This window comes from Penicillium vulpinum (genome assembly GCF_028829585.1).
Source record: "Penicillium vulpinum strain IBT 29486 chromosome Unknown utg000003l_segment0_segment0, whole genome shotgun sequence".
Lineage (NCBI taxonomy): Eukaryota > Fungi > Ascomycota > Eurotiomycetes > Eurotiales > Aspergillaceae > Penicillium > Penicillium vulpinum.
The window spans coordinates 7,877,811-7,904,979 of NW_026643243.1; the positions used below are offsets into that span (position 1 = coordinate 7,877,811).

General features: G+C 46.3%; 7 protein-coding genes across 7 annotated transcripts; 4 read left to right on the plus strand and 3 right to left on the minus strand.

Annotated features, from left to right (window-relative positions):
- Positions 1-1,003: 1,003 nt before the first annotated feature.
- N7479_008029 (uncharacterized protein) lies at positions 1,004-3,629 on the minus strand (the record flags this gene model as incomplete). The annotated part of the gene is made up of 6 exons (XM_057255723.1): positions 1,004-1,415; positions 1,865-2,073; positions 2,133-3,085; positions 3,145-3,197; positions 3,248-3,362; positions 3,452-3,629. 6 exons carry the CDS (start codon positions 3,627-3,629, stop codon positions 1,004-1,006), a joined length of 1,920 nt encoding a protein of 639 aa, XP_057109585.1.
- A 4,096-nt stretch (positions 3,630-7,725) lies between these two features.
- On the plus strand, positions 7,726-8,217 carry N7479_008030 (uncharacterized protein; the record flags this gene model as incomplete). Its single annotated transcript, XM_057255724.1, has 1 exon — positions 7,726-8,217. The coding sequence occupies one exon, from the start codon at positions 7,726-7,728 to the stop codon at positions 8,215-8,217; it is 492 nt and encodes a 163-aa protein (XP_057109586.1).
- A 1,334-nt stretch (positions 8,218-9,551) lies between these two features.
- On the plus strand, positions 9,552-13,283 carry N7479_008031 (uncharacterized protein; the record flags this gene model as incomplete). Its single annotated transcript, XM_057255725.1, has 1 exon — positions 9,552-13,283. The coding sequence occupies one exon, from the start codon at positions 9,552-9,554 to the stop codon at positions 13,281-13,283; it is 3,732 nt and encodes a 1,243-aa protein (XP_057109587.1).
- A 1,380-nt stretch (positions 13,284-14,663) lies between these two features.
- On the plus strand, positions 14,664-15,718 carry N7479_008032 (uncharacterized protein; the record flags this gene model as incomplete). The annotated part of the gene is made up of 3 exons (XM_057255726.1): positions 14,664-15,172; positions 15,230-15,467; positions 15,527-15,718. The coding sequence occupies 3 exons, from the start codon at positions 14,664-14,666 to the stop codon at positions 15,716-15,718; spliced, it is 939 nt and encodes a 312-aa protein (XP_057109588.1).
- A 2,308-nt stretch (positions 15,719-18,026) lies between these two features.
- On the minus strand, positions 18,027-20,153 carry N7479_008033 (uncharacterized protein; the record flags this gene model as incomplete). The annotated part of the gene is made up of 5 exons (XM_057255727.1): positions 18,027-18,816; positions 18,872-19,099; positions 19,152-19,633; positions 19,686-19,895; positions 19,944-20,153. 5 exons carry the CDS (start codon positions 20,151-20,153, stop codon positions 18,027-18,029), a joined length of 1,920 nt encoding a protein of 639 aa, XP_057109589.1.
- An 864-nt stretch (positions 20,154-21,017) lies between these two features.
- N7479_008034 (uncharacterized protein) lies at positions 21,018-24,474 on the minus strand (the record flags this gene model as incomplete). The annotated part of the gene is made up of 6 exons (XM_057255728.1): positions 21,018-21,073; positions 21,153-22,517; positions 22,568-22,928; positions 22,981-23,190; positions 23,246-23,999; positions 24,053-24,474. 6 exons carry the CDS (start codon positions 24,472-24,474, stop codon positions 21,018-21,020), a joined length of 3,168 nt encoding a protein of 1,055 aa, XP_057109590.1.
- Positions 24,475-25,485: 1,011 nt separating this feature from the next.
- On the plus strand, positions 25,486-26,220 carry N7479_008035 (EXPERA domain-containing protein; the record flags this gene model as incomplete). The annotated part of the gene is made up of 1 exon (XM_057255729.1): positions 25,486-26,220. The coding sequence occupies one exon, from the start codon at positions 25,486-25,488 to the stop codon at positions 26,218-26,220; it is 735 nt and encodes a 244-aa protein (XP_057109591.1).
- Positions 26,221-27,169: the final 949 nt, after the last annotated feature.

Here is a 27,169-nt window from a genome sequence, read left to right on the forward strand (position 1 = left end):
ACGCAGCAAGGTTTACAGCCGAAAGACAGCATCGAAGGTGTCATTCTGAACAACCACACGCATGGAGAAAACCGAGCGCTACATTGTGGACACTTGAAGAACGCGAAGAATGATTCCCCTGGTAGTATTTGTTGGACTGCTTTCGCTGGCTTTGCATTGTAATCTTCGTTTTGAACATGTTGTTCTGTTTATGGAGTTGAGCTCTGAAAAGGAATATCTAAGCACATTCCGAAAGACTCAAAGGTGTTCAAGGGGTCTGTTTAACTGGAGTTTATTGACAAGCTAGGTACCTAATTGCTCTCCGGCCAGTAGTTAAATATCTGAATATAATCATGTAAATTTTACCACAAACTTCACACTGGAGCTTGTGGCTCATCAATGAACACTCTTCTTCGACTATCCCCCAAAAATAAGCCCCATTTCAAAGAGGTGAAGCAACTATAGAAACGCTTCAATCTGATTGTCACAATATTGTACAAAGGCCGCTGCAACACCAGTGCCCCCTTCTTCTTTGCCTTTCATAGCTCGCAACAAATCATCTCTTGGACACGGATGCATACGCCCCCAGGGCAATATATACTTCCCCCCATCATTGATTTTTAGATCACTAGCAAAAGCCGACCAGATTGCTGTATATGCCCCGAATCTAGGGGCATAAAGCAACGGCCTAAGAATAAAAGGAACAAACGCCTGACTGTGGCGCATGATGTTCGTCTTGATATTTCCTGGGTTCTGCACCAGGCTCAATATTCCATCTCCGCCAATCTGACTTGCGAGAGCGTCTGCCAAAAACCAGTTTCCCACTTTAGTGTTGAGATAATTGCGTGATTTGTCCGCATCATTCCCTAATAGCTCCGCAAGTTGTATCCCGGTCTCAACCGTGAATGCATCAACGACAATCGACGCTGTCCAGATAATCCGTACACTGGAGACAGATGTAGTTCCAGCTGTGCGTCGTAGTATTGGTAAAAGAAGTTGAGTGAGAAGATATGGCCCGAGACAATTAGTTGCCAATTGCAGATCGTGGCCCTGCGGGGGAAGTCCCTCCGGGAGGGTTAGAGACACCGGCATTGTTGAATAAAACATCTAGACGAGATTCAACTGTGGTGAATCTCTTCACTGCAGGCTTAATTGTTGTCAGGTCATCTAGCGATATAGGGAGAAAAATGATGCTTCCCTCGAGGGAGGTTGGAGGACACAAGCTTTGGATCTTCGCAATCGCATCCAATGCCTTTTCTTCAGACCGACCGGCAAGATATACTGTTCCCCCCAGTCGGTAAAGGATTCTGCATAGCTCGAAGCCAATCCCCGAGTAGCCTCCTGTTACGATGAAGACTTTGCCATTCTGACTTGGGAGATTGACTTCGGTTAGAGTAGGAGGTGGCGGGAAAATCTGCGACCAGGTAACTCCCATACTGTTGAATTCTTTATTAAATTGTTGTATCTGCCGTGGAAGCTCGGGTGGACATGAAAAAGCCGGTAAAAAAATGAAGAAGAAATCCAGTTTCCTACCGAACCTCTTGGTCCGTTTTGCCATCAATATTCACCGAAGAGATACAGATACCACCTTGTATGTACAAAGTCCATCTATTAGCAAATTTCTTGTTCTAACTTCATTGCACTTTACTCTCATATTCCTGAATCGTCCTGTTTGTGCAAAGAGCTCTTGTAATAAGTCTCCCACTTGGCACAAGTTGATTCAAAATCAGCCGAAACAGAGTCCACCAGCGCCGGTATCTCCGACTGGTGTTCTACAAATTGCAGTGCTAAACTCTGACTCGCATGCCAGGCAATGTGACAATGCATGAGCCAAGATCTAAAGGTATGTTAGTGAGTTCGCAAGAGACCGGACTTTGACGCATACCCTGGATTATCGTTCTCGAAAGCAATGACAAGATACCCAAAACCAGCCATTGTGGCTGTATCGCGTCGGGGTGGATTCTCGCGATTTAGCTTCGTCAATGGGGTATAGAGTCCAAATCCTTGTGCTAGGATATGAAAGTCGTGCCCATGGAGATGGAAGGGGTGGTAGGCATTGACGAGGCCCAAATCTTGAATGACCCAGTATGTCCACTAATACCATCTAATTAGTCCAAGATAGCATGGATAGCCAGCACTTTGTTCAAACTTACAGTCTTATCTGCAGGGATCTCATATATATTATAATCAGTCGGGAAAACCGACTCATTGCGGTAGATGAGAAGATCTGTTGGTCGCTGCCAATCAATTTCCAATGCCTTGGTGTTAATTGCCCAGTGGTAGACGAGATCAGTCTCATAGAACCATCCAATATTCAAGTTCTTCTGACTGTCCGCCTTGCCGACATCTTTCTTCACATAAGGAACTAGACTGGCGTAGGGCTCGTCACCACAGGAGTTCGTAATTGATGACCATTGCGTTGTTGTCGGGTCAGACTGGCTAGCACCTTCGTATCGAAGAATACCTTTTATATCATTCCTGTCAATTGAAAGCCCATTGCATGCGGTCTGATATATGGCACGCATCCAATAGTTACCAATATCTTGGTCAGCCTCAAATACAATATCGTATCGTTGACCAGAAGCGAGAATCACACTATCGGCTTGGTAGGGTACAATAGGCACCAAATCAGCTGCAATGACTGTGAGTTTGTGGCCATCAATAGAGAATTTCATCCAAGAATCTGTTTGGGAGGCGAGTAATCGAAGACGATATTTCTTGCCCTTCTGTACGACGGTCTCTGAGCGCTTTCCTGTCCCTAGACAGGCTGGATCGTTTGACTCATCGCAAGGGAATGTATTTGTGCCATTTAGTAGACCATTGGGTGCAACTGCATTTTGTCGCACGGGAAACCCACCGTACATGCCACTTTGCACCCAGAGAATAAAAGCACTCTGGTGATACCAGTCTGTCATGAAAAGAGGGCCCAGCTCAACATCGTAGTTGGCAGTGGCGGGTCCATGAATAATGATTGGTCCGTAAAGGCCGTCAGAGAGCTGTAGACTCCAGTGAGAATGATACCACGCTGTCCCATATTGAGCTGCGCGGAATTTGTATGTCATCTTTTCGCCTGGGGCAATAGGGCACTGGGTAACTCCGGGGACTCCTATTTGACATCAGCTTCTAGCTTCATTCACAGGGCGCAATATAGGCTGAGTATTATACCATCGTATTGATTAGATCCTTGCTGTCTAATTCCATGCCAATGAACAGCAGTACTAAAAGAAAGTTAGAGTTCCGTCTTCACTTGTTCTTGGGTACTTCATACCCGTTATCTGTGAGTTCATTGGTAACATGAATAACTAGCATATCACCCCAGTTCGCCTCAATTCGCGGACCAGGGTAGCTGCCATTGAAGACAAGCATCTGTCGCTCATAGCCATCTGGTGCAAGGGTCGTATTTTGCACGGAAAGCCAGTACTACTTGGTATAGTGTCAATTGAAGAAGTATTTCAATAGGACTGCAGCAGACTCAGACTTGCCTCTATGGTAACACCAGTATCCGGGGTGACACTCGAGTAATCAGTCGAGGTACTATACTCTCCCCAGCAGTCTCGCGAAGTCGGTGTGTTCTCGCAAAATTCGGCATTGACCAAGGCCACACCAAACAAGATAGCTGCCAACTTGACCGATTTCGTCAGGAGTCCCATTTTTTAAACTCTGCTATCAAAGATCATCCATCACTCGCATTTGCATAACCATAAATAGGCAAATTTATGTTATGTTTTGTTGCTATAGTAGCTATTTACCCCACAATAAGCCCTAGAGGTCACCTAGGCAACATTGTCACATCTAGGTATAGATATCTCTTAGTTCCTAAAGCTGAAGTGTTTAAATTGAACGCCAACTCTCTGAATACGGTCTCAATATGCGAGATTGGAGTGTTTTTCGTCAGATTACAGAAGCCAAAATACACTCCAGAGAGACAGAGCATATAAAACGTAGAGATAAGGTAGTACTGACTTAATTAGAAAATTCAAAGAAGTTTATTGCACAAAAATGTCGAAATTATACATCTTGGGTGGTAAAATTACAGGGGTAGACAACGGTAGCCGCTTAAATGCCAGTGCATAGCGATCACTTGATATTTGGCCCTGTTGGCCTTTATTTCGAGCAGAAAATTGGCAACTGACTAGATACATGTGTGGTTTTTGAGGTTCTCAGAGCGTATAGTTAATTGGATTTGAACTTCTAGTCACACAAAAATTATATATTGAAAACTCATTTCAAAGGATTGTACACTTGACTATAATGTAAAGTTTGCCACGGGGTATTCCAAACAGATATTTACAGGTGTCTAAAAAGACATCTCAACAGATATCTCAAATGTGAATCGGAGCGAGAGAGAGTCCAAGAGATTTCAGAGAAGAAGGTTGATTTACTGAGATCCGGTTAAATAAAATGGAGCCCATTGTGGGTTCGCTCGAAGGCTAATAGTCACCTCTGCCGGTGTTCATTTTGGGCTCCAGCCTCCTCCACCGCCACAAGCCCTAAGTGAATACCCAATCAGCAAAAATGCACAGATAGAAGACTTGCAAGTCTCCACAGTGGAACCACATTGGGAATGCTCCTTTGATATTCGTATGGCAACTTACCATGAGTTGGCCCAGGTCACCAAGTTAGATGTCATTGTCCTTACCAGTCTATCCTCCATTTCCAGTACTTCGCTATGCAATGATGCATGCGGGAGGTGTAGGATGGTTGTGAGTATGAGCCGTAATGACTGCAAGATTTTGAAGGATGTAAAGGGGCTCCTTTAGGCTAGGGTGATGCATGAACAATCACTGGGAATCCCGCTGTTAAGCACGAGCTTTCGAATCATAGGTAGTCTCGCGAGGTGGTGGAGGGTATCAGTTCTGATGGATATGGATAGAAATTTCCTTCTTCCAGTGTTGAAATTTGTAGCGTGCCACGGCGATTGATATAACACAGGCAATAGAGCCAATAACAGAGGCAGTGCTCACAATGGGTTGAGGCAAAAAGAGAGGGAGAGCGGTTTATACGTGTGAGAGATGGAGCCCTGGAGATGGGTGAGTGTCGATTGAAGAGAAGAGAGGAAGAAAAACACAGACACAATTGGGAAAGAACAAGAAGCTTTTTAAGTTGTCAGGAGAACGAGACAACGTTGGAAAGAATTAGGGAAAGAACGTGGAATCCGCAAATACTTGATTCTTAATTATTGGAACATCGACACCCTCCTGCTTGCCGTCATCACCTTCCCACTTCATCTCTCTTGAAGACCTATTCAATTTAACTTGACACTCATCCTTCACTATCTCCTAATCACATACTCCATACAACTTCATGATGGATGGTGTGGAAACTTTGGCGTTGACCGTAATCTTCTTGGGCATCTCTGTTTTGCTCCTACAATTTGAGGTATGTCCATAACACCATGATTCTGGGATGGAGCTCATGACCCCAAAGACCTGGAGACTACGGAAACGGATCTCCAAGTTGGAAAAAAAATAGCAAACCTAGATTGTCATCGGTCGCAAATCCGTGATCCGACTTTTCAACCTCCCACTCCAATCTCGCAGCGATTCTTTCATATACCATGTGACCCACAATTGTGCACATCAACCCTGCTAGTGAGCTCAACTCATGGCTACAAACTACTTGCTCGTCCTCAATATGAATGTACCCTTCGACCAAGTTCTATTTTCCTTCTTCATCTATCGGCGGGGAGCTTTGCAGGGGTGCTCGGGTGCGGCTGAGCGTACAGGAAGCCCTGTTTTTCATTCTCCACATCCCATGGTCGTTTGAACCTCCTGCAACAATTTATTTCCTTCATCTTTGGGGTACACGAGCGGAAGATAGAATAAACTTCGTAAAATTGGTATTAGGGCATAGCAGGATTGTATCACATGTTCTGAAGTGCCATTGCTTATGGTAAAATCGAAGGGGAACGGCCTACAGTATCGTCGAAAATATCACGACCATAATATGTTCCACAATCTGAGATTTAGCAACGTTCATGATGACATAGGGCATTTTTGTGTCTTCAATCAGCGCCCGCTTCTGAAATTTCACATCATAACAGCACTTTGGATCGATGAGCCAGTCTCTATATGTGATGACTTGCTATGCAATACGTGGATCGCAAAATATTTCGTTGCAAGTACTTACAAATCCGAAGACTGCGACACCCAGCAAGACAGCGAAGTTCCTAAAAACCCTTTTTGATGAGGCTCTTTCTTCACCGGTTGATATTTCTGGTAGTTATCTATGAACCGTCCTAATATGCCTCAAGGTCACGAGCCATCTTTCCTAGATATCTTCGTCACGCGGAACCTAGAAGATGGTCATTGGCCAAATAAATAGAGCAAGGTCAATGTGCATTTCTAGGGTTGCATTCTTGGGCCAGAATAATTCAACGGGTTACTGTCATTTTGAAGTGGCCCGTAAACTGTTTGGTGGATGGTTATTGTTTCCTTGATTTTGACATTTCCAACAGATGGCTTGGCTTTATCATTTCTTTTTCTTCGACAGAAGTAATATTCAACTACCTATTTTGATTTGAGGGAGTAGACCGCTAGATAAAGTCCTTCTTTTCTTCCCCTTGGATGATAGCTTTCATGTAAGCGAACTCATGAAAAATCCATCATTACTGAGAGTGTAGATATAGAAGTTGAGCTATTTACACTTGATTCAGTAAGGACGCAATATATACTTGATGCTACTCAAATATCCAAATTTAGATATTCAAACAACCCGTTCCGCCCCGAAGGCCCGCATAGACGAATAGACGAGAAGATATAGCCAGAATCAGAATTAGTTCAGAGACCGTCGCGTGATACTGTGTATAATGACATGTCTCTCAAAGATAGTTTTTTTCCAAAACAGACAACCTCATTATGCATAAATTACCCCACTAAAAAGATTCGAGTTGGCGTGGAACCAATTGCTCACCGTTACTGTATGCACAAGCAGAGCTGACGGCGGGCCAGATGACTCACTCAGACATCCCTGCCGAGCCCCTCGGTTAGGACGGCATTCTAGAAGGACGCTAGAAGGTAAGTCAGACGGATTTGATTGGCGAAAAGAAGAAAATCAGAGCACGGGCACGGCTCATAAGGCTTCGTATTTCATCATATTAACCCCGCGCAGATTTACCGAAATGACCCACTAGGGCGCAACAAAGTCATGACCCTGATAAGAATCAGGTTTAGATGGTTTCAAGGTTCTCGTATCTCGAGTTTAAATGAGTGTTTATGCACCTGAAATGTGTAGATTGCAGACGTGTCAGTTCGAATCTGGGAAGGTAAGCACAGACGTGTCACGATTGTCAAGCGGTGAATCTGCGGGGTCCATAAGCGGGAAAAGGAGGCTCCAAGGCAGACACTATTTGCTGATTGGCTGGTGGAAGGGCGATAGGGCACTTTCTCCCACTTTCTCCCTCCAAACCTGCTAATCTCACCGACAACAATCTCATCACACTAAACCTTACAAGTGGAGATCCAACTTGTTCTTTTCGATTGTTATTGGTTGAGATGTGGACCGGTCCGTTGCCTAATCATGTGTTATGAAGCTGATTGGCTACGTCTCTCCCGCGGGCGTTCCTCTTGTGTTTGTCTACATCATATAGCTCAATGTTGGCCCCAGGTGTACCTTGTACTGCATTTTGGTTGGCTGGCCCTATAGGGAGCCCCCCGCCGATCACAATTGGCAACTTATTTTGACTCGAACATAAATAAACCATTCCCGCAGGCTTCTTCGTTTCTATTTTTTTATCTACATCTAGTAATGCACAGTCAATCCAACATCTATCCCAAGAGATCACTCTCCCAGACATCAGCTACCTCGACCTCTTCTCGCAGTAGCCAGTTCTCTCAAGAGAAAAAGCACCCCAAACTGTCAAATCCTCTCTCAAGGATCTTCCGATCCAAGTATCCTGCACCGATCGATATCCCTAAGAGCCGCCAATACACAATGTCCCAGCCTCAAGACATCCCACAGAGTACTGAGAAAACTTCATACTTCTCGGACCAAGACTACACTGCATCCAGCCCCACCGATACATCTTCCAACATGAGCTCGCCTCAATCCCCAAAGGCGGACTTCGCTAAGCGTGCACCTACTCCCACCCGCAAGACCAGTGATGACTACAAACGCTACAGTGGAACCATCAACCACTACGGTCGTCACTCGAATGACTGGCTATTCGGTGGTTTCAGTGTTCGCGACACTGTCCGCGATGGCCTCGATAAGCTCCGCGGCCAGGACAAGGAGAGTTGAATACATGGTCCTTCTCTGAAATCTCGAATACGTCCAACACGTGAAACTCCTACCAGATCTACTCTGTCTGGTTTACCCTCTGGTCGACATCCATCTGATGATGACGCCCGCCCCGACCTTTCGGCGAAAATCAATACCTGGTTCGCTGCGACTTGAAAGCTGTTTTGCTTCAAGGTCCTGGAGTCGAGTGTGGTCCACCCTATAAGGGTGCGACCATACTCGGGGGTCAACCCCCAGCGACAGTTATGTACGCGTTAGCGAATTAGCTGTGGCCCTGCTTCGTTCTCGGCTCAAGTCCCTCCTTGCCCTCGAGATGTGTGGCCGCCCGGTTTTGAAATTACACCGGTCGCTGCTTGTGTCTCCCTGGTCTTGAATATTTGGTAACTTTTACCATTCCCATCTTGTCTTGAATTGCGTTGGATTCAATGTCTCATTGTGTGGATGAGTTTGTGTTCTCTTAAACAGTTGTTTCCGTTATGAAATGAACAGATATTGAACCTTTATCAAATGAACTTTATACCCTGAAGCATATCACTTAGAACAAAAGTAATGTGACCCACTATTTAAAACTTCATGTTTTGGATAAAGATTGTACCCAACATCCAGGGCTTGTTGATGAGAGAAATTTACCCTCAATCCATGAAGAAGGAATTTGTTTATGATAGCAATGTTTATGATAGCAAAAATGGCTGTTCCTTACATCAACCATTCCAATGGCCGAGCAGTAACTTGGTCACCTTCTTCCTTGGTCTAGTGGTGATGATTTCCGCTTGTCATTAAAACCGATAAGCGCGGGAGACCGGGGTTCGATTCCCCGAGGGAGAGATTTCTTTTTTGTTCTCAATTTTGTCTAGATTTGTTGGTTACGCATTTATTTTTGGCCATTAAGATTGTAGATTGTTCAAATAATAAAATGTGGGCATCGATGTATTAATTGTTATAATTTTTGAATGGTTGGCATGGATGAATTTTGTCATTGTTCGTGAATATATATATTCAAGTTACTGACTATCATTGCCGTTTTATGATTGATGTTTAATTGGCGAGGTCAGGAGCAAAGAAATATTTTCGGCAAAAAAGCAAACAAATCAAAACAACAAACGCATCGGATGTATCCCGTTCTCCATTTCCTCCAGGCAGACATGGGCGACGTGGGATAGTGCAAGCGCCTCATAATGGCGATGGCTTGATAAAATGTGGCTTTGGTCACGGGTGCCTAGATGAGGCTAAGGGCACGACATTTATTTAAGAGATCGTGCCTGTCACTTTTGGCTCCTAGGTCCAAAATTCGCCCACAAAAAACCATGGACTTCCTGTCTTCTCTCCGTAGAGCAATGCCCGACTTGTTCGAGGGCAATGATGGGTCCCCCCAACAGGAAGAGCCTCCTTCTCCGCTCCATGCAGCAATTGATGCTGAAGATGTGGACCAGGTGCGCCAATTGGCTGCTACTGCGGACCCTGTCGATCTGGCTGCGGCTCTGGCTCGGTCTTGCCAATGCGGTAAAATACTCAGCGCCCAGGCTCTGCTTGAGACCGGGCGATGTGATGTCAACACGCCGGTGGATGGAAACACCTTTTTATTCTTGGCCGCCGAAAAGGTCCAGTTAGAGATAGTCAGACTCCTGCTTCAGCACGGAGCCGATGCCAAAATCAGATCCAAGAATAAGCGGTCTGGAGACAAGCCACCAGCTTTTACACCCCTCCACGGAGTGGCAGACAGCCTGCGCCCCTATGAGAAGTTGGAAGACCTGCCTCGCTACGAAGAGCTGATGCAGGCGCTGCTGGATGCTGGGTGTGATATCAATGCACAGGATGCCCACGGAAATACTGCGCTTCTGCTCTCCTTACACAAGGAGATCCCCTTAGTTCCATTTCTCTTGCAACATGGCGCGGACCCAAACATCGCAGAGGATCGGGGAGGCACGTCTGCGCATTTCCTCCACCACCCCTTAAACCACCCAGAATGGTTCAACGACCTGATGGCGCATGGAGCTCGCCTAGACATTTTTCGAAATGAAGATGGCCATACCCCGCTACATGCCTATGCGGCTCAATGGCAGCTGGGCGACCTCTCACTGTTTAAGCCCTTTGTGTCGGATTGGGGGATCACCGACGGAAAGGGCAACACACTTCTTCATATTGCCGTCGCGAAACATCACCACGGTAGTAACACTGTGATGGAACTGCTGAAGCTTGGAATTGATGCCAACCAGGGGAATCATGAAGGGCAACAGCCAATTCATATGATCGAGGGGTCCGAAAAAGATGTCCAGGATGTACTAGACATTCTTTGTGCAGCTGGGGCAGATATTGAGGCCAAAGACTATCGCGGATGTACGCTTCTCACCAAGGCCATGCGCGGCCACCCGCAGTGGAATTGTCGCGAGCTTCTTCCCTACCTCATCAGCCGCGGAGCGAATATCAACGCGCAGGATTATAAAGGCAATGGGGTACTCTCTTATCTGATCAAACCATACCATTTCGAATCCGAGTACCTGGATTTTCTACTGTCCCTAAGGGCAGATCCGAAAATGGTAAACTACGAAGGAGACACTTTCCTGCATCATCTCGCGGCCAATTTTGCTACAATCGACCAAGAGAAAATTGCTTTGGTCATGATTCGACTTATCAATATGGGGATCTCCCCGACCTTTGCCAATTTCCGAGGCCGAACGCCTCTGCATATGCTATGCACCCAGTCCTCAGACCATTTGTTCGCGGCGACCGCACAAGGAGGCAAGTGTGCTATCGACCTACTTCTAGATGCGGGTCTTGGCGTCGCTCTAAACATGGGTGATCACCAGGGAATTCGACCTATCCACCTTGCTGCTGCGGTTTCGGAGCACCTGGTTGGTAAACTACTCGCTCGCGGGGCTGATGCCACAGTTTTAACAAAGGATGGCCGCAACGTGTTGCACATTGCCTCAACCGCACGCCAAAGTAACTCCGTTGGGCTAATTTTGGACCACTGTGACTCCGAAAAGCTGGGTTCAATGCTCAACGCATGCTCGAATGATGGGCGAACGCCGCTGCATGTCGCCTGCCGCTCTGGAAGGCTGGAGACAGTGAATCTCCTCCTCGCATACGGAGCAGACGTCAGCATCGAAGACAAGCTCAACCGTAGACCTCTAAATGCATGCGTCGAGTCCATTACCGAAGACAAACTCTGGCAAGAGGCTGACGATCAAGAAAATATGATGAACACGCGCTCTGCGGCAGGGATTTTGGTAGAAGACAACAACCGGCCGACACAGCCCACATCAATGGCGAAAAATGCGCGTCACAACGCCAAAAGTTTGGGGTGGAAAGGAGAAATCACATCTGAAAGTTCGACAATCGGCATTGGACGAATCGTACGAGCATTGGCATCTCATGGAGCCTTGGGATATGAAAAGAAATTTGGCAATGGTCTCATGTATCATGCGGTTCACGAGGGAAATGAGGAAATGGCTGTGGAGCTTGACCGGGCATCGCGAGCAATGGGCCTTCAGGCGGAAGCTCATCGCCCTCTTATGACTGAATACTATCTGCTGCGCTCTCAACACCTACCAGACCTCCTCGAGAATCAGTTCAAGGAGTATGCTTCTGATCATAATGTGCTCCCAATGATATTGCACGGCCACCATGAGGAGGTTGCACAGGCGCTGGAGAAGAGCGCTTCCGTTATTCAGGATAAATCTGGCATGCCCGAGGTCATGACCTCTCTCGCGAGGTGGGGATTTTCGGAGCTCTTTGGCCGGATTGGTAGTACAATGTCCGGGGACTGGATAAACGGCGGTGATACCAATCATATGGGCCAAAAGCTCACTCCCTATCTTCTGACGGCTGCTCAGCGAGAGCTTCCTAATCTGGATGTCATTAAAGTCATGGTCGAGAAGTTCAAGGCGAATGTTAACATAAGATATAAACAAGATATGGTTGATAAACCCAAGGTGAACTATCAATCAAAAATGGCGCTGAATAGGCATTACAAGCCGGGTGACACAATTCTTCATCAACTAGCCCAGGGAACGCACTGGTGGTATGAAGAAGCCATTCGGTACCTCCTGGCACATGGTGCTGACCCTGATGCCCGAAACGACCAGGGCAAGACTCCTTTATGCAATGCAGTTTCACGGGGAGAGCTGGGCGGCCACCGCCAGCTCGAAATCACTAGAATATTGCTGGAGGGTGGTGCCGACCCCAACATCGCCGCGAGGTGTGGCTACACTCCGCTGGCCATGTCCACGCATGACACGCAGCTGTTCCAATTGCTGATCGAACACGGAGCATACCCCTCTCAAGGTCACCCCATGGAACTCTTCACCGCATTGTCTAGTTTCAACAAAGACGTGTTCTCCGCTCTCTTAGACATGGACCTCGACTGCAACAAGACAGTGTTATCTGACGCGCAGTCACATTGGCACACCGATCGTATGCAAAAGATTCCGGCAAACCGCGGACTGATCCTGCGTCCTCTTTTTTACATCTCAACGCTACCATTCAACGAAGCCAACTCCCGCGACCACGCCTGCAGAATGATTCGACTCTTGCTAGAAGGCGGCGCAGATGCCTTCCTGCCGTGCGACAAGAGCGAAGTGATTCTACACCAGATTTTTGCCAGCGGGGGAATCATCCAACCATGGCTAGATATGTCTGACCTTGATCTCGAACGGCGTGATTTTGCAGGAAAGACGCTGCTACTGGCAGCAGCGTGCTCTACGACTGGAACGAACTCGTATGCATGCACGGGCTCGGTGTACCTCCGAGCTGGAAATATTGGACCAGCGTCCTGGACGGAGGGAGACCCTACGCGTGCGATGACACTGTATGAACGGGGAGCGGATTTGAGGGCATTAGATCACGAGGGAAACAACGTGTTGCATTATCTGGCTGACATTGACTGCTCTCAAGATCGCTTTGCGGTGATTGAGGTTGGACGGACTTTGGCGTTGTTTGTGGATAAAGCACCAGAGTTGGTACGCCAGACCAATGTGCATGGGCAGACGCCCTGGTCTGTCGCGGCGGAGAAGAACTCTGAGGAGTTCATGAAGATTTTGAAGATAGATGATGTGCGCGCGGAGTGATCGCATCATTTATTGCATATATTTACAAGGTGTACGGTACTCCTACCTGTTCCATGCATCAAAGATATATGTAGCAAAGGATCTACATGTTCAATATATTTCTCTGAATGAATCCCTTTCAATTCCTTTCCCAAATAATGATTGTCCTCATAGAACCGCCAAAGATTGATCCTCAGAACACCCAGAAAATCTGCATTAGAACCCGGGATAAACGCAGGTTTCATGGATGTTTTGGGGGGGGGGGTCAATCTTCGGTATGTGGAGTGGTGGTATGAAGCTTCAGCTCCAGTGCACGTTCCCTCCACTGGGAGTAGTCTTCGGGCACGTTGGGTTTGGGTGACTTGGGGCTTCGGTGGGCCTTGGAGGCCTTGGAGAAAGAGGACATTGTAGATATATAGAGAACTTCTTGAGAGTCTTATAGCAAGCAAATCGATATGAAGAAATTGGAAGAGAAGAGTGGAAGTGTTTCGAGGCCCAACTGTATACCACCTATGTACGCTCGTTCCCCGAAGCCCAGTGTTTAGATTTGCCGGAGGCAGCATCACTCTTACTACACCCAGATATAAAGAAACAGCCAAATCAGGGGCTATTTTCTGTCATCCTTTGCTAGGGTATATTTGGAAGTTGCGGGGCGTTTGAAAAGCCTTTCTAGTATATCGCTCTATTGCTGTTTTCATTTACGCTTTCAATCGGTCTCTCTGTCTGTCTTTTTTGAAGTCTTTTTTGGACATTTTTGAAGCTTCTTTCCAATTACTTTTCAATCGTGCATATATACAGGAGCTTATTACGGTGTAATATTACTGTAGCGGAATAATTTAATATAAGTTGTCTCCGGATTTTTCGGAAACGATGTAGGTGGGGTTTGACGCCTATCGACTAACCCTACTTTTCCATTGATAGAACGGCGGATAGAAAATCACTTGCGACATAAGATAGGTGTAGGAGTCTGTATTCTCAATCTGTAAACTATCTGCTACTTGTAACCTCTAAAGCACTGGTTGCACTGACTACTTACCTAACATTCGCTTGCATAGTCAAATCAAATGGGATGACACAGGCGCCTAGTAGTGGGAGACCAGGCTACAAAAAGGCTTCAACTAAAGATATGCCAACAAGTACGTACGTACTTAATACCTACCAAGCCGACCTAGGCACCCACATTTAAGAATAAACAAAGCTAACCCGGAGTAAACTCTTAAAGCTTAGAAAGTTTTCGAGATCCAAAGTTGTACCCATAGAATCTTAATTTAGCACCGCCTCCGCCGCTTTTTCCGGTGTCCGCCATATTAATACCTACATATATAGGTGTTCCCCTCCCCAATGTAATCAATTTCTCCATTTGTCCTATCTCAAATCACTGATATCTTTCTTTTCGACGAAATGACTTGCAAACAAGCTCAGCGTCACGCTTTTCTCAGATCTCTCTTTCAACAAGTTAGAGATTTTGAGCCCGACTTCCCTTCTCCTGATGAGATTCAGAGACTTGGAATTCAAGTATCTGAAGTATCCCCAGCCGATACGAATGACGGAACTCTACAATTCGAACCTTGCTACTTCAAACCACACCCAGAGAAATTGTTGGAAATTTGTCTAATCCACCCTGATCTTGAGCCGGATGAACAACCGCACACGATATCTTCCGTGCGCAGCGTACAGGATCTTATGAACGAATGGCCCACTAAATATCCACCTGGAGTCGCTCCAATACTTACGAATCTCAGATGGTCGGAACGTTTAGACTATGACCTAGACCACACTGCCTTTGACCAAGCTTATGAAATAGACGCTGTGATTGATTCTCACCTAGGTGCCTCAAGGCAAGGAACTTCCATAAATGGGCTTCCCGACGAGTTCAGACTTGAACAGCTTAGGGACCAAGAATACTGGGAGTAAGTGGGCAGCAAAGTTTGAACTGAATATAATATATAATACTGACCTATATATAGACCGGACCGGACAGAAGATGACCCTATTACCATGGAGGACTTTGATAAACCAAAAACCTGGCGAGTGGTCAATCATTTTAGATACACCGGGCTCCCACATTCAGTTATGTCATGCCTTGCCCATATCGAACCAACCGAGACAAACAAGGGTCTCACAACACATGAGCTAAGAGCTATCGTGAATATAATGTTGCTTCGGGTCAATCACAAACCATTCCGCAGATGTCATATCCATCCGGTAAGTGACTGCACACTATGTTACACTATTTAAGTGGTATGGTACCTAATTCTATGTAGGTCTTGGTTCTGTCTTTTATGGGCGATCAAAAAGGGAGGATTATTCAGGCTTTGTATGATGGAAAGGGACTCAGCTTACAATACTCGCGCTTATGGAGCTTTGAAAATCCGAGCACGGCACCGTTGGAATTGTTCATTCGATATAGGTTGAGTGAGCCCATTGGTGGTGTTCGCACGTTGTCTATCAGATAGCTTTCTTTTTATCTCCGTTTGCGAATCTGAATTAGTTAGTTTGTAGACTTGAGAAGACAATATAATATATTTGCTCGACAAACATACGTAAGGATCCTTCTTGAATCAATCAATCAATCAATCAAAGTTCAATTAGCCTGTTGCAGTCTAACTGGTTGCGTATGACTATGCAGGCGCTTCATCCAGCTGAAGCAAAAACTCGAAGCCAAACGCCGAGTTGGGATTCCTCCCAAGAGTAAATACAGAGGCCGATTTGTAAAGAGTGTGGAATCAGCCCATTCCCGCATGTTGTAAACCCACAACCCCATACATAGTAAAAATATCAAATGAATGCGGCAGAGTGCACCCTCCGCCTTCCGGCTCCCCCCTCTCTCTCCTCCTCCTCCCTGCATCTCTCTCCCCGCTCCAGTTGCAATTGGTGGTACATTATTTCTGCCTGGCATGTTTGTCGACTTTGGCTGAGCTTCTCGTTTCCCAGCTTCGTTTTCGTCATTGGCTAATACCCATTGTCTTCCACACCTAGCTCCATTGCCGCAAGGCCTGTCGGTTCGTCGTCGTCGTTTTGATCCTCGAGTCCCACGTGTTGAAACCGTTGGAGGAGACCTGTGCGGTGTATAAAGTTGGCCACGTAGCAGAGGATCCTTCTTATATTCCTAAACATGTGCCTCGTTATAGGCTCCGAACAGACTTATACTCGCCTCCCTCTGTCACCCTGGAAGAGGATTCTTCTACTACTATGCTTCTACTAGCTCACCCCGGTTTCCACTGTCAATTGAAGGTTTTCCTTATCAAGCACCTACCAGCAAAATGTTGAAGCTGGGGAGCTACGATGACATAGTTCCACAAGATAATGACAGAGAATTGTTCCGAAGGGCTTGAGGATGGTGAAAGGGCCACAGCCCACTAGGCTAAAAGAATACAGACAACAAACAGACAAATAACCGTCGAGGGCCTTGACGAAGGACCTTTTTTCTGCGACCGGATACGCACACACTGACATCGTGCCCGCGATCTTCGACACCGGCCTTAGAGTGACGGGCTCGGCGATGGATTCTCCCTAATTATTCCGATGTGTAGCGAAAATTGGAGATTATTCGTCTCTTCCTTGGCCATGGCCTTGATCCCAACGCGACTCAAACCAATGGCGAGCATATCCTGTCATACATGTCAGCCTTGATAGCGGAACAAGTTGGGACCGAGACTGACTCTCACCAACAGCTTTCTCGGAAATCCTATATAAACGAGACCGCACTAACTTGCTCAGGTTTACGCGTCAGGGGCTATCACTTGATAGGGACACCCCCGACGGCTCATAGGGCGCAGATAGCCCGGTGTTGACCTGCAGATGTTGCGAGTGTTCATAATAGGATAGATGAAATAGATGAGCATTTTCTCCTACTTTGACGTGTAGTCCATAATTTAAAGAACTTAATAAATAAAATAAAAGCTAAATTAACAAAAAGATGATTCCTCTGGTAATCCTCTTTAAGGAGACCCCAATTAATCAGAGAACATGATAATCTGGTGCGCGCGCAGTTTGAACCGTGAGGTACGTGAGCTTGCCCAGAGAGGATATCGCTTAAGCGTTTACCGCTTAGCTATACCTCCTGGGCAAAATTTTAAGTGGCGCAGTCATATCTAACCTGCGTGCCTTCCTTATTCTAGTGATAACGGTTACTACCTGGGATATCAGGCCAGGTTTCTGTAGAACTGTACATAATTGTTACCGGCCATTTTGCTCAAAGATAAGAGTACGTTTCATTGAACACTAAGTACAAAGAGAGGAGAGAAAAGGAGAGGAAGGTTTGGTAGAATCAGGGAGTTTGTGGAGTTTGTGGATTCTACTCCGCGTTCCTTCACACAAACAAACAATATCACAACAACCTTTAGATCGTAACATATAATTTCAAAAACGTACATACGTAGTAGTAAAGAATATAAAAGCCAATTTGATCAAAATATGATTACTAGTAACAAAAAAAATGATTCCTCTGGTAATCATCTTTAAGGAGACCCCAATTGGGGGGCCTGATAATAATCTGCTATGCAGTTTGAACCGCGAGCTTGCCCAGAGAGAATATCCAAGCGTTAACCGCTTAGCTATACCTCTTAGGCAAAATATCTTGTTGCGATGTTGTGTTTTAACCCGAGTGACTTTCCTCAATAGTCCTTTACTACCTGAGATATCAGGCTATGGTCCCATAGAACTGTACACAATGTCTGAGATTCTAAGTACATGTAGGTACATAGGCTGATTATAGACTCCAAATAGACCAAACATAGTACCACATAGCTAGATAAATAAGCATCAACGACTTTCCCAGAACTGGGCATCAATAGCAACCAACCGATTGAACAGTTGATTCCGCGATCTCATACCAGTGAGATGGTAAGACTGGCCAATCTCATCACCACTAATAACCAGTCCATCTGCCGCCTCCTTGCTCCCAGCTGTCAGTTCGACAATCAGTTTCCCCTTCCATCCGAGTCCCTCCGTCTTCTTCAGCTCCTTGATTTCGGTAACAGGAATCTGGAACAGAACAGAACCCTTCTTCCTACTTTCGATGCGTAGGTCATCCAGTCCAGCAGAAGCATAGGTGGTGAAATACAAGATAGGGGGCTCCTTTGACGAGTCAATCACTGCCGCGCCTCTCTTGCGCTCGAACTTGGCATCGAACTTCAAGGGCCCGAACGGCGTGGCGGCTGCGGAAAAGTGTCCATTTTGCAGCATCCCAAGCAGATTCTTAGTATGCGCTGACCCTGCAATGGCCATCGCTCGGTCAAAGGCCATATGACCCTTGATTGCCGTGGAAATTGTCCGGCGGAAGAACTTGAGGAGCTTGAACACAAATCTTCTTTTCGGCACCTTTGTTTCCGGAAGCGAGGTGGTGGAGTTCGTGGACTGGAGGCTCACAGATGATCCCTGCGTAGTGAGATCTGTAGAGCTCGCTGCCTGTGACTTTTTGCGGCGCAGGGGCCATACAAGCTCGCCGTCATCGGCGGAGGGTGCGGGTGGTAGTGGCGAAGAATTGATCTCGCCAATTCGGAGCAGGGTCAAAGTGAGCTGCGCGTTGTTGGGAACGCCAGCCAATAGAGTCCTGTATTTCGAGTTAGCACCGCGATAAAAGACCAAAAAAAGGTAGTATCTCATACTTCTGCAAATCGAGATGATCTTTCCAGTTGGGTACTTTCGTGTTTAGCAGATCAAGCGTGTAGGTGAAGATTGGGTCCCCGAAGAAGCCCAGTCCAATTGAGAAGCCAACGAGCTTGATGATCCAATAACTAGATGTGAAAGGTACAATAACAGACACCAGCGTAAAAATGCTTGCAAGGCGGAGTCTAGAGGTAACCAAAAAGAACGGAGGTGTTGGGGAAAGGATGCTATTGTATCGTTAGGGTCATATGTTCATATATCCTTCCACAATAAACTCACTTGGCAAATTTCTCATAGATATCAGTAATATCGCTCAGAATACGCATAACATTATCAGTCGCATGTGCTACCTTCTTTCTCATAGGCTTCTTGGTCTTATCTTCAGTAGCATCGCCGGTCGGGGTTCCTGCTGCAGCCTCGACAGCTTCTAAGCTTTGAATGAGCGCAGGTTTGTCCGAGGGCTCCTCTGCAACTGTTTGACCATATCTCGCCGCTGCACTTTCCATAGCAACAGTCGCGAAACTGTCAACCAGATTCTTGGCTTCTTGTTCAGCAGCTTCACCCTTGTAGTTTTCTGGAGCACCCGTGAGGCTATCCTCAGATTGAACTGCTCCTTCCTTAGAACTGCTTCTATCTGAGCCTTCTTTCTTTGCCAAGCCAGGGAATAGTAATAGCCGAACAGACGGAACCATTATCAAGGCTACGATAAGACCGGAAATAGTTGGAACCAAGAGATCCACGGCCCAAGCAACGAAATAGCCCTATAAATTATCAGCATATTATACAAAATCTGGCCGCTAGTAATTCACATACTGCGCAAAATACTGTTGTCCTCCTTCGTTCCTTCCATGATCGCAGGCGAGTGATATGGCGAAAAAACTCGGTCACTCCGACAACCACCGAGATATAAAATCTCTCAAGCGTCATGCGCAGCTTTTCAGGCGGAAACTGCTCATTTTCAGTGCGGTTGAGATCCAAGTTCAGAGAAGCGGTATCATGAACAGCTTTCACGTGGTAGATTTGCTTGTCACATGTCAGCGATCATTCCCGACAAGCAGAGACCAAACTAACCTTGTTAAACCGTCGGATCAACATCCATAGGTCTTCATTGGACAGCCCCTGAGCAAGGGATTCATCTACTATGCGCGACGATGCCTTCCATTGAGTGTTGGGGGGCGGTCTCGGACTCAGTGACTGAAGTGGGCCAACCTCCTCTGGGATCTGGGTGAGGTCATAATCCTCATCGTTCAACTGTCCCGGCATTTGTGATCCATGGCTCATCTTCAACAGTTATCAAGTAAAATGGACTGAGAAGAGAGAAGCTTGGTATTGCTTACTATCTGGGCAGACCCGCGGACGTCGGCTTAGCGCGAAACCCCATGGTGATAAAGTGTGGGGGTTGACGTCATCCATGAATGTCTCGGCTATTTTTAGAGCTTTTACCCCTTATTCGATATAACGATGTACCGTTCTATGGATGGCCTGATATCTCATGTAGTAATGCACTAGAATATGAAAGTCACGCGGGTTAAATTTAAAATTACAACAAAATATTTGCCTAGGAAATATAGCTAAGCGGTAAATGCTCAAGCAATATTCTCTCTGGGATTATGTATATTTCTATGGGATCATGGCCTGATATCTCATGTAGTAACACACTAGAATATGAAAGTCACGCGGGTTAAATATAACATCGCAACAAGATATTTTGCCTAAGAGGTATAGCTAAGCGGTTAACGCTTGGATATTCTCTCTGGGCAAGCTCGCGGTTCAAACTGCATAGCAGATTATTATCAGGCCCCCCAATTGGGGTCTCCTTAAAGATGATTACCAGAGGAATCATCTTTTTGCTAATTCTTTTTGTCAACTTAGCTTTTATCTTGTTTACTACAAAATATAACTTGAACGTATCTTAGATTTGTAGTGCATCCAGAGACATGATGACCTAGTCAAACAAATTGCGAGCAAAACATTGTAGAGCTGTAGTATACTCCCCCTGCGTAGCCGTTCTTTCATCTATGACATTATGATAGGGTGAAGATTCTTCAGTAATATTAGAGGTATATGGGAAGGGAAAAAAATAAAAAAAAAGGTGTCTCAAAGAGGAGGGGGATATCGAAATTTGTTTGTTCTATCTAGAAACCTTTATAGGAACTTCGGCAACTGTTGTCCTTGTAACACAGCCAGGAACTCATCTCGGTCTATGATTGATTGCGATATAGATCAGCATATTATAAAGAAATAAAAATAAGTTGTTAAAAATGGGGAAAGCCAACTTACCTTTACTTGTTTGAAAAGAAATTGACATGGCACCCTCTTTGTTTTTGGAATTAGAGTTCTTAGGACTTCGAGCCATAACATTCATCATGTCAAGTGTCATGCCACGCAGGTACGGAAGACGCGGGAGGGAGACCTGGGTATTCTCTTTTGAGGAATCGATGAACTTCGACGGAACAGCCATAGTAAGCCACTTGTCCGGCACGGAGTCGTCCCACCGCGCGGCAAGTTGAAAAGCCGTTCCCCGACGCCATAGTTGGACATCGGCGCTGCCCTTTCCGGATATTTGGAACCCAAAAAGCAGCGGATTGCTTTTCGTCGATAAGGAGTGGATGCGCCGACAGTAGAGGAGTTCGTACAGAGGGGAAAGGGAGCTAAGAAATGAGCGGGCTTCAAGATCATTGCTAAACTTGACAGTTGTTTTGCTGGTCTTCTTGTCACAATGGGAGAATGTGACAGCGCTCTCCGGATGATAGAGCTGATCAACGTGAGTTGAGATGTAATCTGTGCAGTAGATGTAGGGGAAATGGATGCTGAATGAGGAGTAGTCGTATGTATAGTCGGTGTCGCGGTAAATATAGTACAGGTCTGAATATCGCCATGATGTACGAGTTCGGAATACAAGTACGGCTTTGTATTGCTTGTGCTCAGTGCCCGCATCAATCACATTGTAAATGAGACCTGAACCACTGGGTTGCAACCAGGAAAACTCCGGACGGAGGTTCATTTCTAGGACGGCTTTTTCAAAATTCTCTGCGTCTTCATGTGAACCGAATTGTATACCCACGCCAATATTTGGCGCCGTGTCATCGTACACGTACGAGTGCAAGGTGTTGTAATTGCCGTCGGTCTTGTCAGATCGCGCCTGGCAGGTGTCGGACCACTGTAAGAGCATCTGGCGGGACATATCTCCTCGGTTGATCTGAACTCCACTGAGAGGCATAAAAAGTTCCATAGTTCGTGGGGATTTTTCAGCAGCAGAGGAAGTGATCACTATGCGTCGGATTGATCGCCAGGCTTCCCCAAAGGACCGTTCCAAAATACGCACCTCGCAGGATTTTACCACGATAGGTGGATTCATTGATTTCATGGTCGGCGTATTCAGCTGCTCGAACATATCCACCGAGCACTTGAAGATAACGCTCTCAGTGAATTCGGTTGCATCGACTGGTTCTCTTTGCCATACAGCTTCAAAGTAAGCCTTCGGAATATTGATAAATTGTGCAAGATCTCCATCAAACTGAAAGGATATCGAAACGCTCATATCTTCAAATTTGATTGGCACCGGTTCTGAGATTCGGGCGCCGGGGAAGCCAGTTAAAGCGGCATTCGCTAATTGAATAAGGGGCGGTAAATCATCCAGTACGACTAACATCATCAGTTAGCTATGAGAGGGTATTATGAGACTCATCACTTACGGTCTCGTTCAAGACACAGAGTGCCACTTTGATTGCAGAGAACAATTTTTGGTTCGCTTTCACCTTCCCGTGTCGCCAGCAAAAGCATGTAGGGAGCGCCCTTGGTGCGCATGCGAGACTTTTTGCCCCCGATGCCGGCGTTGACAAAGATTCGGAAGAGGACCTTTTCCTGTTCGCTGCCTGCATCCTCTAGATCGACGGCAATCCAGCGCAAATTATCCAAGCCAAGATCTAGATCAATGCCACCATCCCAAGTTTCCTCCGGCTGCATGGGCTCCCAAATGGCAAGGTTTTGGGTGTGTAGGGTCGACGGTTCGGGGATATCGATAGAAGTATATTGGGAAAGCTCCTCGTTGATGCCCTATATGTATTAATCACAAGTTGAAGTATTGGAAATATAGGAAGAAACTGACTTCAGAAAGCTCGGCAATTGACTTGCGATCCTCGTCAACCAAAAGGGAAGGGGCCTCCTCCTCCAGAACGATATCGTACAGAATGTATGAGGCCTTGAGGAGGTCAAGATAAGCTTGGTGACTAGTTGATTTCGATTCCGTAGAGGGACTCAGACTGCCACGGGCACTGACATAGTTATGTCTGTTACAGTTTGCTAAAGTCGCGCGTGCCTTGATATGCCGTTAGTAAACCTTGTGTCCTGTTTGTTTTACACGGAGAGCTCACTTTCAGCAACCACCAAGTCGCCACACGAAGCCAATCCCTTGTGATCAGCCTCGTGATCTGCAGTCCGTCATTCACTGATGCCTCGAATACTTTCAATGCTTCCGCAGTTGGTCTATGTAGTTGGTTCTGCGGTTCAAAACGTATTGGCCTAGAGATATGCTCTTGGTGTCGAACATCACGAAGATGTTGCATGGCAGATGTCACGGCCTCGATAACATGAGGATGACGATAGGCGGTATCAGAGTAGGATCTACTGTGATGTACAACTTGTTTCTCTGACATATCGGGGTCGTTCGCCCATATTCCACCATCAAGTGCCCGACCGTCGATCGAGCCGCCGAAGAGAAGCTGTTCACTGCGCATTCGGGTATCATTTATTCGGTCCTTAGTAGGTAGGAATGATGGCCTGTTCAAGGACAACCATGAAGTTGGTGAGGTACCGTCGAGGAACGAATCATCGGATTGAGTTATTGCCGAATCGGAGGACGTGGATGTATGTGCGACCTTGCTGGTACTCCCCACTGAGTTTCTGTTATTAGCCAGCTCTGACATCCTGGCCCGAACTTCCTCGATGATATCAACTTCGCAATATTCTTCATTTTTAGCTGGTAGCTCCACCACGCCCGGACCCGGGCTCATCGGCGAGACAACCGAGTCTGTATCCCGAACAGGCGATGCCTCTGTGCTAAGAGCAATCTGTTCATCATCTTCCATCGCCAGAACCATTGTTTTCTCTATACGAGCAAGCGAGGCACTGAATTGATTAGACCAGGATTCCTGAATTTTTGACTGGCAAAGAGAACTCACTTCCCTATAGAGCTTATACATAGGCTCAGATTGCAGGTGTGCACCATGATCTTGGATCTGATATCCTCAATCTGAGTCCTTTGTGTCGCCCATTTGATCTTTTGCCATAAACCTTTCCCATCACCATGTTCACCTTTGAATAGGGCAATGAGCTCTTTCAATCGTTGTAGGGTCACGAGACAAGTACCGAGGGATCGTTCGAAGGTCTGTTTGCGATCCTCATCCATCTTCTCGAAGAAGGATTCGTTGGAGCTCACCTCGTCGCCAAAGGTGCGCAAAGCGCCTTGTAACGAACCCAGCTCAGTTACTAGCTTTTGGAATCCTTCGGGTGCGCCCTTCGCGACGATCTGGCATTGGTTGTATAGGTCCCATGTTACCTTGATGAGGGCGGGGATCTCGAGAACCGCGAAATCCGAAGACATTTTTGGCGAGATAATGCACTTCCAATAAGATCGAGTAGTTTGAGACAATAGGGCCAAGAAATCATGAGAGAATCAGTCTTCCCCACAGTCATGATCCACTGGACCGGGTAAACAGAATGCCTTTCAACGGGCCCGAACTCGAATAGTCAGTAAAAAATAACAAATTATTGCCCAGAGACAAGCCGAGTACCCCTTAGCCATTATAGCAATAGCCATGAAAGAGATACTTTGAAGGATAATGCGCTAACCGTTCCGAGCCAAAATCGAGATCGAGGCTGATTCGACTATTCGATCGGTGCACCCAACCAGAGGTACTATTTTTCAAGTCAACCATTCACACGATATGTGAATTGCATGGCTGTATCAATGGTATGAATGGGTATCGGTGGAGAATGCAGTTGGCCTTTCCAAACGCATGTTTCTTTGATAACGCGCCACTAGGCTGTGTGTGCTGCATGCAAACAAAGAACCGTAGAAGGTGGCGTTGGGTAACTACAAGGTAGACGGGATCTACGCAACAATTGAGCGGCTAGAAAATTACGAGATTTTCTCCCAGATTGGTGTTTTAATGTTGGGTTAGACGTGAGACTGAACGCATAAAAATTGTCCGCTTATTTCCCGAATTTTGCTGTTCAGGTAGCTCAAGTGAGATTGAACATTGCAATATGCAGCGAAACTGCAAGGATCAACTGGTGTTACACTGCTTCTTTCAAGTGGCCCAAATGAACAAACGCTGAAATTAAGGATAAAACTACTCTCCGCACGGAGTACTCCTTTCTCCAGAATCGCACTGATCTACGACCCACTTTTGCCTCAGGCACCACAATTTGATCGACGCGGCATCTCAGCCCCTAATTTTTGATTTTGTTTCCAATCAGACACCTATCCAGCTCTCAATTGATTCCACGAAGCATGAAATACATCTAAAAAGTGTTAATTTCACCAGGCCGAGACACATACAAGCCCGTCCCAACCATAGACCCCAAGGATCTCCAATTAATCAAATCCACCATGGCGTCCACCGCGTCCTTCACTCTGGACGCGCCGACGGTCCTCTGTATCGTATTCTCACTTTCTATGATGCCAATTGCCTCCCTCCTGAGCAAGAAACTTGTGCCAGCCCACAGGACACGCGATCGCATCCTCTTCTTCTGGCACGCCTATGATGCCCTCACCCACTTCTTCATCGAAGGCTCCTGGCTCTATGAATGCTTCTTCAGCTTCACCACTGTGGCTGAAAATCATAATGTGGAGCCCTTCTTCCTTAACGACCCAACCCGTATGTATGGTCCGGCCTACGGGACTGGACCTAGCGCGCGTCTGTGGCAGGAATACGCAAAGGCTGACCGCCGCTGGGCTGGCGCCGATTTGACTGTCGTCTCGCTGGAGCTATTGACCGTCTTTCTCGGTGGTCCGGCCGCGATATACATCTGCTATCTGCTGTGTCGGTCGTCGAATGAGAATATCAGTGCCAAGTCCCGTGGTGGGGTCAAGGCGACGCTGTGGCTGGTTTCAACCATGCTTGCTACGGCCGAGTTGTATGGTGGATTTATGACCTTTGCGCCAGAGTGGCTGACGGGAAGCTCCCAGTTGGCTACTGAGGATCCAGTTTATCTTTGGCTTTATTTGTTCTTCTTCAATACCCTCTGGGTCTTTATCCCTCTGTGGGTGTTGTGGGAGGCGGCGAAAGAGCTACGCGGTGCCTTTGTGGCAGCGGAGTCTCAGAATGACAGGAAGACCCAGTGAGCTCGGTCCAAGTGTGGGTTTTATTGGAACACTTGGATGAACTTATGCCTGAAATTCTGTTTATTTTTCGGAAATCCTGATTGGTTGACGTCCACCAGGTACAAAATAAGGTTGACAAGCTGTCGCCTCGTGTATTAAGTATTGTGAGAAAATAGATTGCGATAGGATTCCCATTGTCTTTCAAAACTGCCAGCGGTTGATACTAGTAAACAATGTTGATATGGCTTTTTGCGTGGTACATATTTGGTATAGATGTTGTCGCCCAGCTAGCGTGTCCTAGCGCAAGAGATTCGAATGTTAGCTGCATCTATACTATCACACATAAATACTACTAGAAGCGTCCAGCTGAGGCGTTTTATGTCGTATCAGCCCGGGTCACATAGAACTGTATATAATTTTAAGATTGTAGTAAATAAGATAAAAGCTAAGCTAACAAAAAGAACTGACAAAAAGATAATTCCTCTGGTAATCATCTTTGAGGAAACCCCAATTAATTGGAGAACCTGATAACCTGGTGGGCACACAGTTTGAACCGCAAGCCTGCCCAGAGAGAATAACCAAGCGTTTACCGCTTAGCTATACCTCTTAGGCAAAATATCTTGTTGCGATGTTATATTTAACCCGCGTGTTTTCATTGTTCTCCAACTCTCAATCGCTACAAAATTCGCCAGGTACCGCGTGACTTGTCAAGGCCTATTCGTCCCCATATCAAAGCGAAGTCACCTGGTCAACAGTACTGGTCTGTAAAACAGTATTCTATCATTACAAATTGTTAGCTGCCTACTTCGATCAGCTCTCCTACTATCTAAATAAAGGGCCTGCAATGTGATAAAATTGACTAAGCGCATCACCTTTTTGATATTGGTCATTCCAGTGACGCTTTGGACGGTCAGCAACAAATTGCGGAAGATATTGGGCCAAAGGGTTATTCATATTCAATCGAAAAATG